The sequence below is a fragment of the Myodes glareolus genome, chromosome 17 (assembly GCF_982192425.1).
Source record: "Myodes glareolus chromosome 17, mMyoGla1.1, whole genome shotgun sequence".
In the NCBI taxonomy this organism is placed as follows: Eukaryota; Metazoa; Chordata; class Mammalia; order Rodentia; family Cricetidae; genus Myodes; species Myodes glareolus.
The window spans coordinates 28,305,847-28,333,189 of record NC_142042.1 but is presented as its reverse complement, the minus strand read 5'-3'; the positions used below and the strand labels follow the sequence as shown (position 1 = coordinate 28,333,189).

At 42.6% G+C, this 27,343-nt stretch overlaps 1 protein-coding gene across 1 annotated transcript; it reads right to left on the bottom strand.

Annotated features, from left to right (window-relative positions):
• Nucleotides 1-416: 416 nt before the first annotated feature.
• On the bottom strand, nucleotides 417-26,646 carry Lrit3 (leucine rich repeat, Ig-like and transmembrane domains 3). Its single transcript, XM_048456966.3, has 4 exons — nucleotides 25,285-26,646; nucleotides 21,786-22,258; nucleotides 7,608-7,913; nucleotides 417-5,553 (listed from the first exon to the last, which is right to left on the bottom strand). The coding sequence occupies exons 1-4, from the start codon at nucleotides 25,482-25,484 to the stop codon at nucleotides 4,412-4,414; spliced, it is 2,121 nt and encodes a 706-aa protein (XP_048312923.3). The 5' UTR covers nucleotides 25,485-26,646; the 3' UTR covers nucleotides 417-4,411.
• Nucleotides 26,647-27,343: the final 697 nt, after the last annotated feature.

The following is a 27,343-nucleotide window of genomic DNA, read 5'->3' as shown; positions in this document are numbered from 1 at the left end:
GTGCTTGCTTTTAAAGAAGATGGCTACAGGGCTAGAGCTTTAACTATTAGTCATGAATTGCAACATACCTCACGTGCCAATACCGAGCTCAGGATAACACAGGGTTTTCTCCTAGCCTCCTGACCCCAGACCATGTCCCTGCCAGCCTTTCTCTGGAGTTGATTTTGAAGAAAATAAGTAACTTATTATGTCTGATGTTCCAGGCCTCCTGTCTTGACAAATTGTCTTTGTAAAATATGGGCACCTCTCCACATCCACTGGCGGGCTCAGAAATCTGAAACGGTCTCCCACGGTAATAGAATTCCTAATACAGTATGAATAATTCAGTATTTATCTGAATCTTTAAAAAGTCATGATGACAAAATTGAATGACACCTACATCATAGTAAATAAATAAAACTTTATTGACTTTTTAATTTAAAATAAATTAATCTAACAAAGTGAAGTTAGACAAAATTATTTATAAAAATTCTTTTTAAAATCCTAACTGACTACAAAACTAAAAGCTCTAGATCATTAGACAATGCACTCAGTGGTGAGAGCACCAAGGATCCACAGGAGAGGGAGATGGGAAGAGAAAGGGAAGGAAAGGGAGGGGTGGGGGAAGAGGGAAAAACAGAAAGGGAGGAGGAAAGGCAAAGAGAAAGATAAAGGCAAACAGGAAGAAAAGAAAATGAGGAAATTATAAACATAGGGAGGTTTTGGAGTCTAAACAAAAATTCTTTTTAACAAGGAGATGTTTAGAATTAATAACTTAATTTTCCAGTTACTTATAAATCCTTGGATATAGTGCAGTAAAAGCCAACATGTGACTTACACAGATTTATCAGAACTTGCTTCTCGGATTCCTGACACAACTTTAGAAATCTTTCCTATGTCTCAAAATCTTCACCATCCAGGGAATACGGAGTTCAGTGTAACGGTTTCTTCAATAATGTCCTCACTGTGCCTCTGTGATTCAGAACACGGGCAGGGTTTCGATTCACACCCAGGGATGTCAAGGGAACCCAAAGGACGGATGAGATTGTAGATAGAAGGGGAAAACAGCCAAACCAGGTGCTGTGTAGGACAAGGTGGTAGCGACAGTTGCTTTCTGCGGGCTGGACTGTGACGGGCAATGCCTGGGTCCTGCCTGTGGCGTGGTGACTGAGCAAACGTGGGATTATTAATTCAAAGTCCTCCATCTTGGCAGAAGGACTTCAGCATGCTGCCCAGAGACTGCTGCCATTTAACCCCAGCAGGGACCACAGAGGTCACGCCACCTCACTAAGATGGTACCCGGAAGGGCAGAGGACTCCAGTCACATCCTTTAGTTCATGATATTGTGACACTGATAATAGGTTGAATCTAGGAGTCTGTGAAGGGTTCTCCATTGGTGGTCAGCCATCAAGCTCCCCAAAGAGAAGCTGCACCTTAGCCTCTTCCCTACCTGGCATTATGGTGCCAAGAAACTTCTAAGTGAGCTGCTCGTCTCCATATCTGGAACTGAAGATTTATCATGTAGCGCTCAGAGCTTCCAGACTTTTCCTCCCGACCAGAGCCTATCCATTGTCCCCAGAGGCTGGGCAAACTCAAGAATAGTTTTGGCAGATTTGGCTCGGTGGCAGACTCCACAGCAGAGGCGCACAGAAGTGCGAACAGAAGGCAGTAAAAGACAGAATGAAGAACAGCACCTTCAGGCCCACTGGAGAGCAGTTCATGGGGCAGCACCAAGGTTCTTGACCACAGTTAACCACCAGTCACTCTCTCAGTCCTCCCTTGGGAGTGGCGGTCATCATTCATGGAAGTCCCAAATCCCATCTTCTCACCAGTTTTCAGGTCTCAGCATTGGCCACTTGCCCAGGGCCAGCTTCTCTCCTTTGGACCAAACATCAAAGATCAGTCCATTTTGGTTAACATTTCATTCTGGATGGGATGGATAGGGAGCGCATGCTGGGGCATGGCCATACTCCTTCAAAGAGGAGATGACGCAAACTAGGAAATCCCAGCCCAGAGAACATTCTCGGAGTTTGATGGATGTTTCCCTTCCTCACGCCTATGTTCAGCCATACCTCTTACCAAGTGTTTCGTAAACAGAATAGAATTTCTCGTAAAGGCTAGCTCTTTCCCACGGGTCACGACTATGACTGTGCTGTGGCAGCCCTGTCTCCTGGATATCCCCAGGCCAGGTGGCAACACACTGCAGTGTCTGTCCTCCAGAATGCTCGGCTGTATACTGTGGCCTTCATTAATCTTCATAGCCACAGTACAGCCACTCTTATAATGTATATAATACTTGTGAAAGGTTATTTTTAAAAAAATTAAATAGTATTTATGAAGTCTTTATCCCATGTGTTCATGGACCTACTCCAATTTCCCTGGTTTTTAACAAAAAAAAATTATTTTGACCAAATGAATTCCCTGACACTTCTCTTTCAAAATATCAGAACACCCTTCTAGGGCAGTGTCTTTCAGCCCACTTATGTGGGTCATTACTGCGCTGGCTAGTTTTATGTCAGCTTGACACAAACTAGAGTCATCAGAGAGGAAAGAGACTCAATTCAAAAAACGTTTCTATAAGGTTGCGCTGTAGACAAACCTGTAGGGCATTTTACTAATTAGTGATTGTTGTGAGCGGGCCTATCTACTACTTCTGGGCTGTTGGTTCTGGGTTCGCTATGAATGCAGATTGAGCAAACCATGGGAAGCAAGCCAGTACACCACACTCCTCCACAGCCTCTGCATCAGCTCCTGCCTCCAGATTCCTGCCCTGACTTCCTTTGATGATGAACTGTGATGCGGAAGCCTAAGCCAAATAAATCCTTTTCTCCACAAGTTGCTTTGCTAATGGTGTTCCATTACAGCAATGGAAACCCTGACTAAGACAATTACATTTATTATTACTTGCATTGTTGAACTATCCCTGTGTCTCTGGGAAAAAGCCAACTCAATCATGGCAGATAGTCTTTTTGATGTATGCCTTGCTAGGCTTGCAAGTATTTTACTGAGTATGTTTTGATCCATGTTCACAAGAGCTATTGGCCTCTTCTCTTTCTTTCTTTCTACCTCGCCTGATTACTTCCTAGCTTTCTCGCTTTCCTGCATTCTTTCTTTGGTTGCCATGTTTTTATCTGGTTTGGTATGAGCATGGAATTGACTGTATAGGAGGAGTTTGAGAGTGCTCCTCCTGTTTGTGTATTCTGTGTTTGTTTCTTGATTTCTTTTTTGACCCATTCATCATGCAGCAATGTTTAATCTCTGGTCCCAGTGAACTTGTTGCCCACTTCTGTCTTCTGAGGGCACTGGGCACACATGAGGTCCCCAGTTGTATGTTCAGGGAAAACACCAACCCCATAAAAATGAAAAAAAAATAAATAAAGGAGCAAACCACTATACCTGAGCAACAACAACAACAGCAAAGAAATCTCAAAGGCCTTCCTTCTACAAAGAGAATAAAAATACAGGGAGGCAGAAGACAGCTGAGCTTGCAGTCCTTTGGCGGCTCGGCATCTTCTGTCCCTTAAAAAGGAAGGCTTTTTGGGGAGGAGGGGTTTCAAGACTGGGTTTCTCTGTAGCTTTGGAGCCTGTCCTGGAACTAGCTCTTGTAGACCAGGCTGGCCCTGAACTCAGAGATCCACCTGTCTCTGCCTCCCGCTTGCTGGGATAAAAAGGTGTGCGCCACCACTGCCCGGCTTTAAAGGGAAGTTTTAAAGGATCAAGAAAGGAAAGTGAAGGAAGACAATGAGACAGGAGGAGGTGGAAAGAAATTAAGGAGAACGTTCTTAAATTAACACATCACGACAGCCCAAACAGACAGTCTATCAACTGTGTTAAAAATACAACCGCTAGGTACTGTGTTAAAATACAGTCACTAGTTCTACAAAAGTGTTGTGTTTGTTATTCTCATCTTGTACTTAATTTAACTGACACCTGACTTTAAAGGATTAGGGAAAAAACTATCTGTGGACACAAGATTCCTTAGGGTCTCATGCTCACACACCAGGCAGCAGCAGCAAACACCCGCAGCAAACTCTTCAGAGCACTTTGAACATTCTGGGTTGCCAGGCTTCTCTGGCGATGCTAGCATCTCTTGACTGCTAACCTGCATTCTTTCAAATGAAGAGGTTAGCTATTGTAAGTATTTTTTATGAACTAATTGTTGGAACTAAATTGCCCTAAAGTTATTATTATAAGCTTATTAAATACTACTAAGAAATTATTTACTTGGATGTCATTCGTGTAATAAAAAATAAAGGTCATTTGTTGTTATAACTGAGATGTTTCTCAACTAAATTTAAAAAATGCATCAAAAAATAGCGTTTGTGATTCTCACAGATGATACAAAAGTCTGTCCAAAAGTCATCCAACAGAGGGTCTGTGACAGCATTAGATCCCTCGGTTCCTGGCTCACGTTCATCGCACCTGCAAAACCTCAGCAATAGTATTCTGGTCTACAACCGTCACTGTTAGAGTTCAGCTGAGAGTCGGCACTTGCCCGGGAGCACAGCAGCAGCCTCTCTGTGTCATCTCTGTGCCTCCGTGTCCACAGCTCTCCTATACTTTGTGACCTGGGCGACAGAGTCTCAAACTGGATATATGTCTCTTTCGCCAAATCATCTTCCCAGAAAGGGTCTGATGCACATTGTAGTTTGCAGACTTTATATAATAAAAAACAGATTAGGGGCACAACTATAACACAGGCAGTGCTGGTCACTATAATAAGGAATGACCACTGGGAGTCGGGTTCTTCCACTCTGTTGGTAGAAAACACGATACAGTGGTCCTTCCGGGGAGCCACTCCTTTGGGACAGACACATGCCACATACTGACTGCCGGGTTCTAGGCCATCTATGGTTGCCTGGTTCTCGCCATAGTCTGCATCCGCTAGCAGCAGGTCCTTCTCTCCGTACTTAGAATACAGCACAGTCACGGCAGCCCCCAGTGTGGTGGCGTTCCACGTCAAAGTCGCGCTCACTCCAGTCTCGCTGGCCACCCTGAGGTTGGCTATAGAGACATTTGTTTCCGTGGGCATCGCCTGATCCAACAGTGCCAACTCCTCTTTCTTACTCGCACTGACGGGCGGAAACTTACTTCCGTTCTTCTCTAGCTTTGCGTTGCTTTTCCCGCCAGGGTGGAGCGGGAGTGACTGGTGGCTCGTCCTGACGGTCCTTTCCGATCCGCTGATTTTCACACTCGTGGGTGCAGAAGCAACAGAGAAGACAGGAGGCAAAGAGAAGGAAGAAGGAGATGATGAAGATGTAGACAGAGTAGTTGAGGGAGTGGAATAGGAAGAAGTGGAAGAGAGGCCGGGTGGCAACCATGACTTAGGTAGAGGCGGCGAGCTTCCTGCTCCCTGCTGGGGATCCCGATCAGGGGGCTCTCCAGGGTTTCTTTCTGAAGTGTCTGGTAAAAGGGTGGTAGTAACGGTGCCAACAACGGTCACAGACACCACAGCTTCAGACGTCCCAGCTAAGTTCTTGGCTTTACATCTGTAATCCCCAGCATCCCTGTAGGAGATGCCTGTCAGGCTCATGATGGACCATCTGGCTCCTTCTCCGGGAGACTCCTGGATTACTAGGAGAGAACACACGACAGCTCTGTGAGTGAAAAGGACATGCTGGAACACTCACCGACTAGGATGGTCAGAGATTCGGTTTGCGTCCCTCTCACACAGCCGGGGAAAGGGCACTTTGTACGGCAGGTGAGGATGCTGAAAATGGTTCACATGAAGTCTGGGACCTGCCAAGAGCTGCCGGGTCTGTCTGTTTGGGAAATGACCCCCTAAAAGTGTTTGGAGATGGAAATCAGAAGATCCAGGTCTCCCCAGCAGCACAGAGTTGTACACAAGGAAACTGATATGTACAAATTCAAGTCTCTGGGGAAAAAACAGGATTTGAAAAACTAATCTCAAAAGCTCCTTCCAATTATGATTATGAATCCATGAAATGTTTATCAAAGACTTTGGGTAACACAGGAAAACAACAAAAACAAAACAACAACAACAAAAAGGCTTTACTTAACGATTTTTCAAGACTATTTCTCCTTGTAATTTAATGAGCCTATACAGATACCTAGTAGGCACCAAAGGTCATATGTTGGCATAAGGGAGCTATGACTTTTATTCTAAACTAATCATCCCCCCCCCTTTTTCTGTTTGTTTGCTTGCTGGCTTGCTTGCTTGAGCCAGTGTTTCTCTGTGTTGCCCTGGCTGTCCTGGAACTCGCTCTGTAGACCAGGCTGGCCTTGCACTCAGAGATCCGCCTGCCCTTGCCTGCTGAGGGCCGGGATTAAAGGTGTGCACCACCACTGCACAGATGCCATCCATTCCATATTAGACTCAGATAACTAGAGAATTATACGCTTACTTGTTTGCAGAGTACTATATAGAAATATGCAGAAAATTGCAATATTCTTTAGTTAAACACTAGAATGTTGACTGAGGTGAAGACAGGAGCTTCCTGGAGGACAGTGTTACATAAAGCAGGGCACCAATAGCCCGGATGTGAACTCAGTAGCCATGTGCCAGCAGTCTACAGGACTATTGGACCTTAACTTTTTATTCCATCAAACTTTATTTTTTTTCCATCTCAATTGTCGTTTTATTTTTGAAGAGTCCCAAGACTAAGTTTATCTTTGCTTTAGTGAGCCAAGGCCTGGATTGATCACCACAGGGTTTGGAAAGCCTATATAATTAATATTTCCAAAAATTATATTTCTGTCCCATCGTAAGCGCTCTGTGTAATTGAGTGTTTAAATAGAGTTGTTCAAAATTTGTACAAAAGTCTTTTTCAAATGTTTCCAAGGTTTTTCACTTTAAAGTGAGTGTATCCAAGGTAACTGAGCAGCACAAAAGCCTTGGCAGCCCTCGTTTACTTACCTGGACGTGCAAAAAGAGCTCCATGGTCTAATTCTTTTCTAAGTAGTTATATAAAGTGAGAAAATATTGATCAATAAAATGTACTCCTGAAATCCCCTGTGTCCAGGGAGCTAGGACTATAGCACAGAAAGCCCTAGGTTTGATTCCAAGCACCGAAACAAAATTTCATTTGAATTTGTAGGCTAGAGGTATAATTTGCTGGTAGAGCGCTTGTCTGGCCCTGGAATTGGTTCCCACCGCTGAAAACAAAACCAACACTTATAAATCTTGGCATTGTAAGAATTAACCAGCCATTTAAAATTTGTACAAATGAACCAGATGTGGAGGCACGTGCCTTTAATCCAAATAATCCAAGGTAGAGTAAGGTAGATCTCTGAGTTTGAGGCCAGCCTGGTCTACAGAACGAGTAACCAGAGTCACATGAAGAAACCCTGTCTTGGAAAAAAAAAACAAAAAAACAAGGCTGCAGAGATGGCTCAGCGGTAAAGAACACTGACTGTTCTTCTAGAGGATCTGGGTTCAATTCCAGGCACTCTCATGGCAGCTCACAACTGTCTGTAACTCCAAGTTATGACACCTTCACATAAATATATATGCAGGCAAAACACCAATGCAAATAAAATAAAATGAATAAAAATTTTAAAAGATATAAAAAAGAAAAATAATAATAAAATAAAATTTGCACAAAAAAAAACCATGAAATGAAATCCACATTTTTGTAAACTTGTTCATGCCAGAATACTAATCGTACCTGTATAATTAACTGGTGAGCTGTCGGATCTGGTCCACACCAGCTGTGGGGTGGGGTAGCCAGTGGCATCACACCTCAGCAGGACATTACTACCCACAGTAGATGTGATCTTGGTAGCTGAGGTCATCACTGATGGCTTCAGACACTGCTCCAGCTCCGCCCTCTGAAACAAGATTCCTTCGAGGCGCTCGGGTTCACTGCAGACCATCAGAGGGTCAAGAAGTACAACGGTGTGGTCAGCAACTTTCGACAACTCAATCACTTTGGAAATGTGACAGTCGCAGAACCAAGGGTTGTCCTGTAAACCTAAAACAAAACAGAGAGTCAAAAGGCACAGTAAAGGTCGCCCTGATGAATTAAATTTGCAGCGTAGTTTGTCTTGTGGCAGAAGGTTGCCACACTATCTCCCTAACTGATGAAGTGCTGGGAGGGACAAAGTACAATCACCTGCAGGTCAGCTTTGCCCTAGAAGCCAGCAACCTCAGTGAGCATATCGTCTTCTAGTTGATAATACTCGTAGCTACTATTTCCTGACCTCTACTCCAAATACTAACTTGTCCTCTCTCATTTAATCCCAATGATCCTATGAGGAAGTCAATATTATCATTATTATTTTCATTTTAGAGGTGAAGAAACTGGGGCACAGAGGGACTCACCAATATCATACAGCTGATCAGTATGGGAGTCAAGATCTGAACTCGGGTACCACAGAATGTGACTAACTAAAGTGGTAGAGACATATGTTCTGGAGTGCTCAGAAAGTACCTTCTAGTATATTACGTAGTGCTGAGAGCTGCCTAGCTCAGCCTGGGATGTGTCATGCGTTTGTGGAACTTGAAGACATACTGAGGTAAAGTGAGGAGCAAACCCAACATTGTAGGAGGTGATAAAACCAGAGAGTGATATTGCATGTGTAGTGAGGGGCTGCGGGCAGGCCTGCTTTTCGCCTCACCCGGCTCCCGCATGGCTAGCTTAGTTCTAGAAATAACAACACACAAATTGTATCCATTTAAGCACTGCCTGGCCCATTATCTCTAGAGAGTTAGTTACTGACTAACTCTCATATCTTGATATTAACCCATTTTTAATAATCTGTGTAGCACCACGAGGTGGTGGCTTACCGGAAAAGATTCAGCATGTCTGACCTGGTAGCTGGCTCCATGGCGTCTGCCCCATTGCCCTCTTCCCAGCATTCTATTCTGTTTACTCCGCCTACCTAATTTTCTGTCCTATCAAAGGGCCAAGGCAGTCTCTTTATTGACCAATGAAAATAACACAATAGACAGATAACCCTCCTCCATCATGCATGGATGGCATACGTGGTTGCCACCAAAGTGTTGCCCCAAATCTCAGTGCAAGAGGGACCAGCTGCAAGGGACATAGAGGCTGCAGGTTTCCAGTTGTGAGCTCCTTCCTATCTACCTCAGCCTTGAGAACTGTGGCATCATTTGGCCCGAAAGGAGCCTCCCACTGAGAGTTTAAAGGAAGAAGTTATCAGAAAGGAGAAGAAAGATCCTTGCTGTGGAATGGCAGAGAGGTTAGTGGCATTATCCATCAGGGGTAAGCGCGAAGAGTAGAAAGCGTGGTTATGTAGCAGGATGTTCTCTACCTAAGGGAATGCCCAGGAAGAACACTGACGCTGTTGCTGTGGGAACAGGGGAGCTTCTTCTCAGTAAAGATGGTCACAGCCGAAGAACCATTCAGTATAAGAGAACCAAAGTCACTGGGCCCATTCTCAGCCTTTCCAAAATTACCAAAACAAGAAAGGCATTCAGAACAACCTGCAATGAGACTTGGAAAGTCTAGGAGAGACCCAGGGTAGAACATGCCCTCAGGCAAATGTCTCTAGAGCTGCTTGCCTGCAAGTGGTGGCCTTGTCACAAACTCAAGTAGGTTGGCCTTAGGGACCTATAGTTAGGGGCCTGAGCTGAGAAGGGAACAGAGAACTGTGATGTAAGGAGCCTAGCAGTGCTGGACACCGAACTGACTGTTTGTAGGGCTGTGATGTATGGGTCCTGTAACAGCAGGCCGTGAGGGCTCGTTCTTCTGCCAGGACTGGTTATTATTTAATCTCCTATTGGAGAAGTTTGTTTTTTTCCTGTGGGTGAATAACCTTGAGTTCTTCCCTCTTACATTAAATCCTGTGAATATGTGACTAGTCTGATAATTAATGCCAATTTGAACTCTTTTCTTTAAATATTTTAATTATTTTAATTTTAATATTTTCATTTTTGTTTAATATTTTAATATTGAAGGATTACCCAGTTGTGTTGTAAGCAGACTTCTTGATTTCTTTCTTATGTTGAATAACTGAGTATGTCTAGGAAACCTAATACCTAGGCTGAAATCCTAATTCTAGAAAGCTCCACATAATCTAGAAAGATTATGCAATATCCAATAATCTCTCCCAAAATGTATATATAATGGCAGCTCTTCAGCCACAGATTTACTTAGGAAAAAAATACACTTAATTAGAAGAAAGGAGATGTAGGAAAAATTAAATATTACAATCCTGTAAACCAGAAAGCCTCTAAAATGATCTTTCTGAATCAACCTGTACAAAAAAAAACCATTCCAAAACAGACCAAAAACCTTTAATATAAGACCTTAAACTAAGAAGCTACCAGAGGAAACATGTCAAGATATAAACATAAACAATAAATTTCTGAGATTTCAATATCTTAAGAAGTAATAGCAAGAACCAATAGATGGCATTGTACTAAACAAATTAAAAGGTTCTGCACAGCACAGGAAGCAATTAGCAGCAAAGAGACAACCAACTGACAGAATGGGAGAAAATTCTATCCAGCCACTCATCCAACATGGGAGCTATAACCAGGATTCGTGCAGAACTCAAAGAATTAAATAGTACAGCTTAAATAAATTGGTAAATAAATAAATTGATAAATCTGATAAATAAATTGGCAAATGATCTGAATCCTTGCCAAGCAAAAAAAGTATAGATTCTCAATAAACATAAGAAAGAATATTTACTATCTTTAGTCATCATGGAAATGCAAATTGAAATTGAGAGTCCATCTCACTGCAGTCAGGATGACTAACATTAAGAAAGCAAAGAACTTAAGATGTAGCCTGGTGATGGAAGCCTTGCCTAGCTTTCCTACCATGCTTGTCACCCTAAGTTCAATTCCCAGTATGAGGAAGGATGGAGGGGAAGAAGTGAGGAACCAAGGAATGGAGGAGAAAGGAGAGGAAGTAAAGGAAAGAAAAGAGAGAAAAGGAAGACAAGACTATAGATAGAAGTTCCTGTCCCACCTGGCCCCAGGTTCAGTCTCAAAGAAACACACAGAGGCTTTAATTAATTATAAACTGTTTGACCTATTAGCTCAGACTTATTATTAACTAGCTCTTACAACTTAAATTAACCCATAATTCTTGCTTCCTCTGTGTCTGGGTGGCAACTGCAGACTGAGCCTTTCCTCCTCCCAGAATCCTCCTAGTTTGGTTTACCTGCCTTTACTTCCTGACTGGCTACTGGCCAATCAGTGTTTTATTAAACCAATATGAGTGACAAATCTTTACTGAGTACAAGAGCATCATCCCACAGCACAAGACAGTATGAATTCTTGGAGAATGCAGGAGAAGAAGGCCCTTTATAGGCTGCTAGTGAGAATATAAACTAGCCCAGTCACTATGAAAATCAACATGTAGTTTCCTTGAAAAATAAAAAAAAAATAGTTTGGTAGCACACACCAATCGTGCCAGCACTGTGGCACAAGGATTATAGGTTCCAGGAGAGCTGAAGTTACATAGTGAGACTCTGTCTCACAATAAATAAATAAATAAATAAATGAAATACTTATTTTTATACATATTATACTACTTCTGAATATAAACACCCAGAAAAATCAATGTCAACTTGCTGCAGATATCTGCGCCCCATGTTTGTGATGCTACCGTTCACACAGACAAGTTAAGAAATCAGGCAAAGAGTCCTTTAAGAGATGACCGGATAAGGAAGGTGTGGGCTATACACACAACGGAGTTTTATTCAGCATGCTATCTAGTTTCACATCAACTTGGCACAAGTTAGGGTTGTCTGGAAAGAAGGCATCTCGAGAAAATGCCTCCTTAGAAAATTACTGTAGGCAAGTCTGTAGGGTGTTTTCTTGACTGATGATTGATGTGGGAGGGCCCAGGCCCAGTCCACAATGGGCAGTGTGCCCCTGGGCAGTGGTAGGCTAATACTAGATGGCATAAGAAGGCAGGCTGAACAAGCAAGCCAAGAGGAGCAAGCCAGTAAGCAGCATTCTTCCATGGCCTGTCCTTCAATGCCTGCCTCCAGGTTCCTGCCCTACTTGAGTTCCTGCCAAGGACTGTTGCTTCAAGGCACAAGATGAAACAAATCCTCGCTTCCCCAAGTTGGGTTTGGTTATGCTGCTTCATCACACTGATAGGAGAGTGAAATGGTCATTTGCAGAAGAATGGATGAAAGCGGGGCTCATTGTGTTCATCAAAAAAGCCAGACTCAGAAAAACAGGCAGCGCCCTTTCATGTAGGAGGAGGAAAAACCCATGAAAGTAAAAGGAAGACTGTTGAGGATATGGAAAGAGATATGCGAGGGTGGTGCCTAAGAGATAATTATACTGGAGATTATTTGATTTAAATGCATTGTATGAAAATGTCACTATTAATATGTGATCTCCGAAAAAAAGAACTAGGCTGGAGATGTGGCTGGGTGCTAGAACACTTGCCTAGTACGTACAGGGCCCTGAGTTCAATCCCCAGCACCCCTCCCCTTTCTAACAAATAATATTTGGATCTTTTTCACTCTGACCCACACAATTGAGCAAATTAATTAGATCCATTGGTATGGACTGTGCCAGAAACTTGTAAAAATCACAAAAGGTTAGAAACCAACTGGAATTCCAGAAGCATGGGCTGTAATTAGGAATAAACCAATGAAACAAATATATGCTCCCCCTTACAACCGGTCAGCTCTCAGAGTGAACATCCAGTCATGGACCTGCTCACTCATCCAAGAGACAGGACACTAGTGAGGAGGGCAAAAGGGAGGCGGGCGCAACAGGGTAAATTGCTTCCCATTATGTCTCTGCTGCCACCAGGCCAAAGGACGTAGGAAGGAACAAGCAAAAGCCAAAAATTCAGAATGGCACATGTATACACCTGCCGTAGTGCAGAGAAAAGATAAAGATATGATATACGAGGTACTCACATTCAAATAAAATATGAATACCTTTATGTTTTATATCTATCAGTTTGATCAGCATTTAATGTATAAAACTCTATAGTAATCACAGTCAGTGTATATGTGTGTGTACTTATATATATGTGTGTGTGTATATATATATGTGTGTGTGTATGTGTGTGTATGTATGTATGTGCATTATAAATAGTTGTATGTATATTAATATATATTATATATTCTTTTTATGAGTGTGTGCTTGTATGAGTTGATGTGCATCATAAGTGTGCAGGTGTGCACAGAGGCCAATGGGCATCAGATCACCTGGAACTGGAGTTACAGGCAATGGGCTCTGGGAACTGGATTCAGATTCTCTGCAAGCTGATGTTGAGATGGAGGTTTAACTGCCCAACAGATCAAAGCTACCATTTTCTGTAACAGTCATGTGTGAGGAATATTTTTCTTTAAAGTCTCCTTGGCTGGCAATGCTGGACATTGTCCTTCACTAATACTTTCCCACGTGTCAAATATTGCATTTGGTGAGCAAGCACTGTGAAGGCGTCGAGATTTTACAGCTAACTCAGTACGAGTACCCATCCCAGTTTGTCAGGGATTTTACTGATTTTCGCACTGAGAACCACACCCTGAGAAACTTCTCGGTCCTGGCCAAGTCAGTCTGTCACCATGCTATGGAACACTGGACAGAGTTGAAGATCTGACAGTCACAGCTAGGTAGAGAGTTTTATCTTTGTCACACTGGCCGTGAGCATGCCTGACTTTTGCTCTGGGAGGAGTCTTATCTCTACCTTGCAATGATTTTTCTTTATCAAAAATCTTCAAAGAGCACAGAATAGAAGGGAGCATCTGTTCTCACTTGTGCTCACAGACTTGCGGGAAGCAGAGATCAGCAAATTGTCCAGAGAGAACACTAACAAGCCTCAGTTCTCACGGCAGCACGACCCTCCTAATGGAAAGCAAATCAGGGCTCAAGAAGGAGAGGAGGCCTGTCTAAGGGTACACCACTGGGCAGGCAGGATTTGAACTCGTGTCCGGATCTTAAAGCGTCCAGCTGTTAGCTTGTGTAACTCACACCACGCTCAGCAATTTGCCACCTCAGGTAGACGTTGTGCTTCTGATTCCACACCAGAGAGACCAAAGCACAAGGAGATCATGACTTTGACTTCTTAAGTCACTTAGAGTCCTGACTAACCCAGTATTTCTTTAGCCTCCTAATCTGATAAGACGTCTACCATAATTGAACTCTGTCAACCAAAAACATCTACATCCGTGGATGGTGGCTGTGTTATTATCTGTAAGTAGAAACATCAATACAGCAACAGCTAAAGGGAAACAGTCAAGAGTTAGAACATTAACAGTTTCAGTCATGCTTTAAAACTATTAAAATATGCAGCTATGAAAAACTTAAAAATCAATTCTCCTGATTACATATAAAAACTACATAAGCCAGGAGGAAAGATTTTTTCAATCCGTCAAAAACATGAAGCCTGTTCATTCCGGTTTTAAAACATCTAAGGTCAAAGCTTTTAAGATGTGAATAGAAACAGTTTTACAAGGACTGACTGCGGTCACACATCCACCTTGTGCTTTTCTCATGGGGACAAAGGTACAAGAAGTCCCCAAGGTTAAACTATTACTCACATTCTTTGAAGGAACAACACTGACCACAATCACAGCATTTGCATTAATTAATTTATTTCATGACTATTCTCGGATGGAGCCACTTCATGCCTTCTGAAAGAGAAATTCAATGTTTTTCATGCAGCAGAACAGCTGGGTTACATAGGTTCTTTGAGTGTGTGTATGTGTGTGTATGTATGTATATATGTAGGTGTGTGCATGCACACGTGTGGAAAGACAGAAACAGATTCTTGTACAAAGCTTATTCTGCAAGCCCTGCCCCTTCACAGCCAAGCCGAGGCCTCCCTTAGCTTTGTGGAGACTGCTGTGTGACCATGCAATGGGAAGAGAGAGCCTTCAACAAATGATGGTGGCGAGGACAGCCAAACCTCTAGAAAATAATCAACCACAACTCCTGCTTTGCACCATACACAGAGACTGTTCTGAGGTGGATCATAGTCATAAGCGCAAAAGATAACGGATATAATGTGAAAAATAAATCGAAAGATTCTGCCTCTAAAGAAAGCAGAGTCCCTGTGAGATCTTGGGGTGGGTGGATATTTCTTAAATGGTTCTCAGAAAGTACTAAGGGTAAGATAATAAGGAATCACATGCTACCAAAATTTAAATATTTCTTACAAATACACTATGTAAAAAATGAGTAGGTAAGCCAGAATTAAAGAAAGTGTTTATAATTCACATAAATGATTAAAGATATACATTCATTAGTAAAGAACAATGGAAAATGACCCTTAAAAATAGGCAAAAGACCTGAACAGATAATTCCTGAAGGAATTCTCCTGATTACATATAAAAACTACATAAGCCAGGAGGAAAGATTTTTTCAATCCGTCAAAAACATGAAGCCTGTTCATTCCGGTTTTGAAACATCTAAGGTCAAAGCTTTTACGATGTGAATAGAAACAGTTTTACAAGGACTGACTGCGGTCACACATCCGCAGTGTGTGTGTGATAATTCCAAAAATATAATATTTTGGATTATATACAAAAGGGCTGCGGAGAAAATGGTCACCGAGTTGACGTCATTAGTCACTAAGGTAAAGCAAGCTGATTGGTCCGCTGAGTCCCCAGAAGAGCTGACACAGGCTCGACACTGTAAAGTATTGGGGAGGACACAGAACAACCGGCTGTCACACCGGGCTGGGCAATGCATGTTATAGACCCCTTTTGGGAAATGAGCAGTTTCTTGAAACTTACATGTCCAGCCATCCTGCAGCACAGCAATGTTGATTTGAGGAATTTGTTTAAGAGAGAGAAAAATATACATCACAAAAAGACTTTGTATAAGAGTACTAAAATAGAGTCAAATTCATAAAAGCCCAAACTAGAGAGAGTAAATGTGTCCAACAATCAGAGACAGGTTGAACACCTGGCTCATGCGGTGAACTTCTGATACAAGGAACTGTGGACATGTGAAATGGCATGAGGCAGCCTTGAACCATGCTGCTGAGTAGAAGCCAGGCACAGCATTCATGTTATGGGATGTCACTGGGAAGTGGTACGAGAGATCAAAATAATGGCCGTTTTAGGCAATGGAATATTCTCCATCTTGAAGAAGATATCCTTTTGAAGAGTATGTGTTTGTCAGAATTTACCAAATTGTATACTTCAGATCTTGTATTTCACAGTGTACAAAGTATTTCTCAGTCCCTCAATTATAAAAAAAAAAAAACTTATAAAAGAGAAATGAAAAAGAGAAAAAGGAGAAATGATGTTTTTAGAGTTGAACTATGAATCTGAGACGTCATTACGCCTCATTCCTGGCTATAGAAGAGAGTGGTGATAATTATAAACCTACCTCCCGAGGCTGCTGTGACCTGGCAAGAAGGTAGGGTATATCCATAGATGTTGGGAAGTGGTTGTTGAACTAAATTAATGCCCTTGGGGAAATCTGTGGAAACATTCAGAGTGCCACTGCCCTTCAGGCAAATTCCATTAACTATGTTTACAAGTCAGCAGGTTTGGGAACCAATGAAAAAACACTGAATAAAGCATTTGGTACCCTCTCCAAATCTGAGTTTTTCCTTCTAAGACAAACAATGACTGTCTTTACATATGCGCCTGTGGAAATGTTTGTTGTTTGGAAATTTACCTATATTAAAATTTTAAATTTGAATTCCATAGTTAATTTAAATGTTTACCCACATGACTCTATTTTGGGGTTTTATCGATACGTTAAAATGTTCTAAGTTGGTGTTTTTACTCATACAGACAAGAGAGAACAACTGAAAGTTTGTCCCTACCCTTTTTCCTTTTAATTAAATAGACACATAAACTAAAATGCCAGTCAAATGAGCACACATTCCATACCACACTACAGAGGAGTGGGAAGAGACATGGGTCCTGGGCTCACAGGAGCCAAGACTCCTACTGCAGCTTCCCCACTGTGTGGTGAGTGGTTGGGGTAAGCGGTTTGACTGTGCCTTGTGTCTCTATCTGTTACATATTATAAAATGGTAGACCCAAGACCAGAACAAGTAGAACCTCCAACTATTAACAGCAGCCACTGCAGCCATAGAGGCTGGATGGTCAATACCTTCCCTCCCAAGCTTTGGTCTTGCTTTGGCCCTATATGTCTTTACTTCTCCACTGGAATAAGAGTGTTTACTCCAAGCAGCTGGCTATTAGAAGTATGCAGTTTGTTTTTGTTTTATGTTTAACATGTGGGCACACCTTTTAGAGATTGCCTTAAATCAGAAGAGTCTGTGGATTTTGGAACAGCGTTGGAGGCTTCTAGAGATGAACTGAATGCATTGATATGATGAGATGAAAATGTCAGGGTTGATCCCATCACTTATGAATTTAAAAATACTTCATCTCTTTAACTGACAGTGGCTATATAAATGGACCACAGCTCAACAGCCAACATCTAAGACTCCTGATGGAGTCATCTGGGCTCCAGCAGCACTGGGCAGCCCTGCAAACCCATCCCCCAGGCCTGTGAACCACTCCATCAGGTTTATCACAGCTACAAGCCCGCTCTCGGTACTGATCTTCAATGTTGGTTCCTTTTTCACTGTTGTGACAAAGAAAATGTAAGAAAAGAAAGGTTTGCCTGGGCTCACAGTTTGAGGGTACAGTCTATCACAGTGGGAAAGTCATGGCGGCGGGGGTATAAGACAGAGAGTGACGATGCATCCAGTCGGGAGGCAAAGAGACGTAAAGGAGATAGATGCTGGTGCCCTGCTTGCTCCTTTCTCCTTTCTCTTCAGTCTGTGGCCTCAGGCCAGAAGAGGGTGTCACCACATTCAGGGTAGGTCTTCCCTCCTTAGCTAAACTTTGCTAGAAACCCCTCTAGACCCACTCAGAGTGAGTTTCCGTAGTGATTTTAAATCAATTTGAAAATGGAGATTAACTACCACACAGATAAAACTCTTTGGTGACTGGTCCACAAATACTTGCTTTTCAAAACCCTGTTGGATCCCTGAGAGCTCACCCTGGTTTAATACAAAAAGGGAAAATATCAATATTCTATAATTTGCTTCTTCATAGTTAGTAACTAGCCATTAATAGCCATTTAGTAACTGTATTTTATTTTCATTTCCACATCATAATAGATAATTCTATCACAGCCAAAATTTACTTTTTTTTGGTATACAGAGACAGGGCTTCTCTGTATAGCTTTGGGGCCTGTACTGGCACTTACTCTGTAGACCAGGCTGGCCTCAAACTCACAGAGACCCTCCTGCCTCTGCCTCCCTATTGCTGGGATTAAAGGTGTGCACCACCATCGCCTGGAAGCCAAGAAACTTTTTTAAGTAGTGAAATAAAATCTCATGTTCAAATTTTAGCAATTAACTGATCTCATAAGGATCAAATTTGTGGCTGAAGTACGTAACAGCACATTGTAAACACATGGTGCTTACTAGTGTAGAGAACAGGGACTCTACAAGTTTCTGTTAAGCTTAACTAAGGCTTGTTTCCCCAACTCAACCAACAAACTTTTATTTGTCAATAAAAACATTTGACTGTTAGACAAGCAGTGAACAGAATATGGAATCCCTGCACAAGAAACCCCGTGAGCTTCCATCACCCTGCCTGGCTCCTAGTCTCCTGCTCTTGGTTTTCTTAGGACCAAATGCATTTTTCACCTAAACCAAGTCAGTGTTGACTCCATGTTGGTCCCATCTCAGTGCTTTCTTATCCAAACCTCCTCAAAAGGTTTAAACATGCCCTTTATTTAATTTACAATTTATATCAATAAATATTTGAGAATGTAATGATACGTGACATAAATTTAACATCTGTACTGCTTCTTCCTTCCCAGAACTAATAGGTCATTTCACCGGCCAAGCACATAGAAGTCCTTTTCAATTTTCTGAGAAAAATGACCTCTTCATTGGCCAGAGGTCATAAGTTGGGGACTGACCATAGGTTTCAATGGGTGGAAAGTATACCATGTTAGCCAGCCAAACTGAGATAGAAAGGACGCCCTGCCCACGGACACGCTGGAGAGAGCCTCAGCCCAGTGTTCTCAGACAAGGACTCTCCAGGACAACAGTGGGCTTTCCTGCCATTTCTCTTTAGATTTAACGGGAGCCGTGGTACCCTGTCTGCTGAGGGACCTGGGGAACAGCCGAACAGAGCTGCAGACAGAGGGTAGCCGTGTCTAGACTGATGTGATCATGCGAGCCAGGCAGGTTGTAAAGTCTCTCAGCATGAGAGCAGGGTCGCTCAGTTTGTGAGGTGCTTTCTTCCCAGGCCCCCATGTGCTCACGTGCACATACATGACTTACATGCACAACCATTATATCCTATAGGAAAAACAGGTAAGTAAGTGTAGATTAACTGAATTCAGGCTGGGGGATGTGGCTCAGTATATATATTCTTAGCAAGTACAAGGCCCTAGGTTAGATCCTCTATTGTGGAATATTTTGGTAGCACTTTGACACTCCTGAGACTGGCAATAAAGCTTACCTTGAAACAGAGGTCAAGGCTAGCTACTAACTGGCCAAAATTAGTCATAGGGGTTTTGGAGGACCCAGGAGATAAAGAAAGACGCAGGAAGTAGTAGGAAGGGCTCTCTTTAAAGAGGCTTGACCCTTTTGGATAGAGAAAGGAGAGAGAGAAGGGAGGTCACTGGTCACTTTTCTCCACTGCTTCTCTGATCAAGCAGATTTTTACCCTGATACCTGACTCCTGAGTTTTTACTGATAAAAGAAAAGTTTGATAAATGCCTCATCTGGCACCCTTTTGACTCTTTAAAACTTTTCTGAAGGTATAAATAAATATTATCTCTAAATTTATAAAATCATATACATGTTTAAACTTTCTGTTGTGACATTAATAATCACATAGAGTACTAACTAGTTCTAGAACTAGGCTTCATCTAGCTTCCTGTACATGATTTCAGGCTTAAGTCTGAAGCAGGTAAGTAGGAATTAAGCTTGTATACCCCAGATATATTCAACAGATTGTGGTCTTTTAATCTGTCTGAGATCTGATGCATATGACAGTTAAGATATTCAAGTTTTCTTCAGTGACCCGTGACCATTCCTAACAATGACCTTTGAGGTCTCTTAGAAGATGATCAGACACCGGAACAATGAATCCATTTGGATTGTGGTAATGCCACTAAGATAATGAATACTTCCCAAAGATCTACTTTGGACTACAAACTGCTCAGGAAGATTTCAAGGTAGTTAGCTAAGATGGAAGAGCCTCACAGACTACTAGATTAGGATTTGAGATAAGCCTTGCACTTTCCCATCACACAGGGACTGGGCAATAGCTGGCTCTCTCAGGACTTAATAATTACCTCAATTTTTTAGGGTGTCTTAAAGATGCCATCACCCCCAGGCAACAGGAAGTAATTTTAAGAACACAGCACCTACATTCCCAAGAGGTGGGTTTGATTATGGTTGTTTATCATCGTTTAGGGGAGATTGGTTAAAGTTGTTGGTCATGGTCAAGGAAAAAACTGAGCAAAGATTAGATTCAGGGATCTCATTCTGAAAAGAAAAGGTGGTATATAGAAATGATATGATAAGGCACCCCACTCCCACCCAGCAAACACCAGAGACTTACGACCAGCCTCCCCACAGCCCCAACTACCCCCACAGCATCTGAGACCACTGAAGCCTTGACCCCACCTATACTTGGAGAGGTAACTGTCTGAAGGGCCCGAGTCTCTTGGTTCTAGACCCCGGAGGCACATTCTGTGCCCCATTATCAACCAGCAAAACCCCAGAGACCTGAGAGCATCCTCCCCGCACCCCCAACCACACCTCAGGGCATCTACAAACACCAGAACCTTGGTCCCACCCCCACCTGGAGAGGTGAATATCTGGGTCTAGCTCTCTAGGCCATAGTCCGCAGAGGCACATCCCATGCCCCAGCCCCACCCACCAGAGCCCCAGAGACCTGGGAGTAGCCTCCCAACACCTCCAACCACTCCCCACCTGAGTCTTGGCCCTGCCCCCACCTGGAGAAGTAAGTGTCTGGGTCCCAGGCAGGAGGGCCCTATTCTCTAGGCCCTAGCCCCTGGAGACACATCCCATGCTGCACACCAACCCAGCAACATGTAGAAGAATGAAAATAGATCCATATCAATCACTATACACAAAACTCAAGTCCAAATGGATCAAAGACCTCAACATGAATCCAGCCACACTAAACCTCATAGAATAGTAAGTAGGAAGTAGCCTTGGATGCACTGACACAGAAGACCACTTCCTGAATATAACACCAGTAGCACAGACACTGAGATCCACAATTAATAAATGGGACCTTCTAAAACTGAGAAGCTTCTGTAAGGCAAAGGACACCATCAACAAGACAAAACAGCACCTACAGAATGGGGACAAAAATCTTCACCAACCCCATATCAGAAAAAGGGCTGATCTCCAAAATATACAAAGAACTTAAGAAACTAGATATCAAAATACCAAATAATCCAATGTAAAAATGGGATACAGATCTAAACAAAGAATTCTCACAGAGCAATCTCAAGTGGATGAAAGGCATTTAAGGAACTGCTTAACATCCTTAGCCATCAGGGAAATGCAAATCAAAACAACTCTGAGATACCATCTTACACCTGTCAGAATGGCTAAGATCAATAATACTAATGAAAACTTATGCTGGAGAGGCTATGGGGTAAATGGAACACTCCCCTATTGCTGGTGGGAGTACAAACTTATACAGCAACTTTGGAAATCAGTATGGTGGTTTCTCAAAGAAATTGGGAATCAATCTATCTCAAAACCCACAATACTACACTTGGGATGCACATTCATACTACAAGAATATTTCCTCAACAAACACATAATACACACTCACACACGCATATCCCTAAAACCATGCATAGCAAGGTATCTACACATAAGATGCCCAGAAGTGTGTGAGCTCACCAAGAATAATTCTTCTTGGTGGAAGATCCAGGCTTCTAGAAGGTGTCACCGCTAAATGGGACCAGCTCTCCAGGAAATCTGGTGGCAGTGTGGCTATTCGGTTGCTTGACAGATCCAAGTAGGTAAGGTTCTTCAGATATCTGACCACCTCATTTGGCACACGGGTTATTCTGTTATTGTGCAGGTCTAGCGTCTTCAGGCGGGGCGTGTCCAGCAGAGACGCCCAAGGGAAAGCAGTCAGAGAATTGCCATCCAAACGCAGTTCATGCAGGTGTTTTAGGTTATAAAAGCTGCCAGGTTCTACGCTGGCCACTGAGTTGTAAGTTAACCAGAGGTACCGCAGCTCCACCAGGTAGTAGAAGGCCTCTGTGGGGATCCTTTGGACCACAGTCTTCTCTATCCGAAGCTTCACGGTGTCCACGGGGAAGTTTGTAGGGACTTCATTCATGTCCAGGTCATTACACAACACTGACCTAGTGTCACAAGAGCAAGGTCAGAAGGTCTACTCTCCAAGACTCATCTTAAAACAAACCCTTATTTTAAACATGTATCTATTTTTAATTCCCTACTAGTGTTTTACAAAGCATTTGGTTAGTCTGGAAAGCCTTTTTATTAATAATGCCACATTATTATATTGTCATCATCATCATCTCCTTCCTCACCATTATTACCATATGGTACCCATTAAATTGCACCATACAAAATGGCTCTTCTCACAGTAAAGTTGATCAAATCTGAGCAATTTCATGGTGTTCAATGGGTATTTATGGAGGACCTTTCACGCCAGGACTTCGAAACACAGGTCACACCTGTCTCTTTATTAATCATCATGCCCGTCCAAAGAGGCAGAAACTGGATGACAGAATAAAGCTGGGCTCTGCTGTCTTCTCTGTGCCCAGGGAATGCCACTTCATCAGACTCCGGGTCCCATTGTCCCATTGTCATAGTATGATATAAAACTCTATGTCTTCCGGGCATGTAAGTTCTCAGTCAACATTTGCTGTTATTACCAACAACCTGTTAAATATCTAAAATAACTTGTGCCCACCAATGCTAAGTGACTGCTCAATGTCATCCAGCCAGTGGGATACTACAGAACTGCCTTTCAAACACACTTCTGCCCAACTCCACAGTGAGTAAACCTTTTTAAGAAATAACCAATATCAAAAGAATCCCCTCAAAACCATGAATTGGAGCTTGGGGTGCACCTCAATCATGAAGTGTTTGCCTACCATATATCAACCCCTGAGTTAGATCCCCAGAACACAATAAACCAGGCACGGCACATATCTATAGAGACAACAGTCAGGAGACAGAGGCAGGAGGACCAGGCATTTGAGGTATCCTCAGGTATAGAGACTTTCAAGCTAGCCTGGGCTATATGAGAACCTGTCTTTAAAAAAAGTCATAATTGATTTTTTATGAAAGAATCACTTATGGGGAGGGTCAGCAAATATCAATGCATTGTTTTCTGCCTAAGGAATAGACCAAAACCAAAATATACTCCTGTTGGCAGTCACTAACTGAAGAGACCCAGAACAAACCATACTGTGAACCTGTTTATACGCATGAATAAAATAAGGTAGGAAAAAAAATCCGTCCTAAGTGTTGGCTTAAATGGGAGGAATCTCAAATCTTAGATTTGTTCCGATATGAAAAACTACTTACTTATCCTCCACATCCATCTGAATTGCTCAAAGTGAATAAGCAGTTTTGAAAATAAAAATTCAAATCGGGATGCATAACAATAAAATGACCATCATGGAAACACAGCGTAGCAAACCGTGAATTTAAAACATCAGCTTATAATGCAAACAGGGGGAAGCAGTGAAGAGTCTTGTGTCCTTGGCAGTAGCACCCCCTTTCTGGTTACTTTAAAGACCACAGGGAGCCACGAACAATCTCCAGGGTACTTTTTAGTTTGACCTCTATTACAAATTCCAGAGTTGCCCTGCACCAGAACGAGAGCAATCTCTGCTCCTTAAGTTAGCATTTCAATGTGCTATCGTAGGAAGAAGCTGGGTCCCCAGCTGGAGCCACAGCACCTTGATTAGCTTGGTGACTGCAGCACAGGGTGCTGAGACCCAGGATAAATCAGTCATCTTTCCCTGTGCAGTTTTGCTTCCTCACTTACACCTGACAGGTATTGAACTAGAATCCCTTGAGGGGGTCTCATCAGGCATAATGTTCTGTGGCTTTTGTAAAACCCACCCATGGAGAAGAAAACACTGACAATTTTCTAAGAAGTTCCCTGGCCTGGCCATCGATTGCTGTAACGGTTTGGGAAAATAGACATTAAATTGTGTCCTTTTTATTGCATTTTACTTCTCAGGGAATGTTTTGAAAGGGTACCAAAGGTTGACTAAATAAAAGCATTCACAAATAAAGTTTAATAGTATCAACATTCTTATCATCAACATCATCATCACGGTCATCACCATCATCCTCACCACCATCATCACCACGGTCACCACCATCATCATCATGGTCACCACCATCATCATCACGATCATCACCATCATCATCACGGTCACCACCATCATCCTCACCACTACCATCATCATCATCACCATTAGCAGTAGCGGCAGGAGCATTGCTGTGCTGGTATCAGACTCGTGTCCTTAGACATGCCAGGCGAGTGCTGAACCTTTGAGCTATACCTCAGCTCTAATCATTATTCAATTAAAGCTGTGATATTCTTCTATTAAAATTTGTTTCAGGAACTCATGGCTTATTTCAACTGTCAAAGTCCCAAGAATTCATTTATTTTTTAGCAAATAGTCTCAAAAAAAAAAAAAAACCACCCAGAGTCTACTGTGTCTGACTAACAAGAGTCCATTTTGTATTCGCCTGCATGTCAAAGGATTCCTGTGCATCCTATAAGAATTATAATTCTTACTAGGTTAAAGCAATTTAAAGGCTTAATAACTTCTGTGAGGGCCTACAAAGTCTGAACAGGTGCTATTTTCTAAACATCTTTACTTTTGTAAATTCCATTTTTTTAAAAAAAAAAAAAATCTAATCATTAACCTCACCGACTTCACTCTTGGCCTTCCTACTACCAAGGTGTTAGTGTAAAATGTCTCCAGATGAAACGGGAAACTCTGATAGCAGATTATGTGGATAAGCTTGCAGCTCCTGCCCAGCCTCACCCTCTGTACTTTCTGTAACAAGCCTGCCTCCCTCCCACCCCATACTGAACGTTGATCTCCAGAGAGGGGTATTTTATGCATGTGTGTATAATAAATATTTTTTGCAAGACAGAAAATTCTTTTGGACTTTCAGAGAACCTTTTGAGGCATCTGAGAGGTAAACTATTGCTCACAATAAAAGTAATGGGCAGTGGGCCACCAGCTAAGAAAAACTGAACCAAGTCTCATGGAATTTAAACTTCCCCTAATTTTTAATAAATAATTTGCTTTAACAAAATCAGGATGATTTGCTTGTGTCCTTTTCACCAGAACAGTCAGCATACTTAGCAGCAAAGAGAGGGGCATACCTTGATCCCAAGCCGTCATTCCTGCCGTGATGATCACAGGTGCACTGCGCAGGACAGGTGCAGCTCACGCCTCCCAGAAAACACAGCACAAGGCACAGACAGGCAAGGAGCCACATAGCTCCAAAGTGGCCCTCTGAACAGAAGGTAGGAGGCAAGTCAAGAGCATGTAGAAGCTGGTGTGCCGGGACGCCAGCCGACATTTAGCATCTGCAGCTTAGTCAGATTAGCCGAGATCTGCAGCTAATTAACCTTCAAGTGTCTTGCAGGGGATCAATCCACCCAGCCTTTGAATATGGGCTCGGCCAGGTAACACACTTGCCACAGAAGTGAAAATCTAACTCATCAGGAAAATTTCAGTAGCTGCCCATGTCTAGATTTGCAAGGAACCCTTATCGGACCCCTTTCCTGTAGAGGGAACTGTCACTGTAGCTTAAAGGCACATTCAGTGTTAAAAAGAGCTCAGTATCTTGGCCTAAGCTGCAATTTTCGGTAGTTTATTGGTACATTCATTGTCCCGTTTCCCTTTCACATCTTCACGGGCAGGTGTGACTTGACTTCACATAGAGTTACCAGCGTTGCCCCGCCCTACTCATCTCCCAAATCCAAGGAAGCTCGACCCATGTCATTGCTGTGTGAAGACTCTAATCCTCTCCTGATGTGTCAGGGCCACAACTCCTCTGAGAGTATGTCCTGAGTCTCTCCAAGGTCATCTTCGTATCCACATGATTTCCCCCATCATGTTCATTTCTATTCAAAACCATATTTCACTCCATGTTTGGAGCACCAAAATCCTAGGGATGCGCCGAGGGCTGAGAATTCACCTCAGTTGGAAGAGTGTTTTCCTGGTGTGAACAAACCACTGGGTCCAGTCTCCAGCACCACATAAAACTGGGTATGGAGGTATGTGCATAGTCTCTGCAGTTGAAAGATGAAGGCAGGATAATCAGATATTCAAAGTCGTCCTCAGTACATAACAAACTGGATGCCAGTCTTCTAATGGACACCCTCTAAAGAAGAGTCTCAGAAGGTCAATTGGCATGTCTTTTAACAATTTTAGCAATAAAATCATTTTTGAGACATTGTCTCACTATGTAGACCAGGCTGGCTTTGAACTCATAGAGCTCCATATGCCTCTGCTGGGATTAAAAGTCTGTACTACCTCACCCAGCTACAGGGAATAAACTTTTAATCTAACTTAAAATCTACCTCCACACACAAAATAAGTGAAATTCATGATGATAATAAAACTATTTCATCTTCATAGTATGTGACTCTATCATGTTTAGACATGAAAAGAATGAGTTCTATAAATATAAGAATATTACATGATGTTATCAAGCACTACTAGAATTCATATATAGACAATAGAGTCTGGAAAACATTGCTCCTTCTAAAAAAAAAATCACATTGCAGCTGTTCAGAGACTACACAATTCACTTTTTTAGCAAATATTTACTGAGTACTTGCCAACCTCCGAACCAAGTTCTAAAGGGACAAAGATAAGCAATACCTGGTCCCTAAGCAATCCCTAAGGAAGCCAAATGATGGAGACACAGGCCAGCGAGGAGGCGAAGGAACATCGTGTTCAGCCTGTGTAATCAGGCCAAGCTTTCCCATTGGATGTCTCCTGAGCTCCCAAGCAAGTGGAGAGAAGCGGGGAAAGTTGTGCTCTGTGTGTGTGTGTGTGTGTGTGTGTGTGTGTGTGTGTGTGTGTGTGAAGCTTCAAGAGAACCTCAGGAAAGCGCAAGCGTTTTCTATTGCTCAGGGCTAAGCATCTGAGGCTGAGGGTGCAGAGGAAGAGCCTTAGATGCCCAGTTAAAGAGCCACACTCAGCCTCCAGGCAGCAAAAACATAAAGGTTAAGCTGTGAGTGGCTCGTCAGGTCAATAGATTACATGGATTTCCTGGTGGCTGTGTGGAAAGGTATAGAGCAGTGATTCTCAGACTTCCTAATGCTGTGATCCTTTAACACAGCTCCTAATGTTGTGGTGACCCCAAACATAAAGTTATTTTTGCTACTTCCTGTCATTTTACTACTGTTATGAATTATAATGTAAATA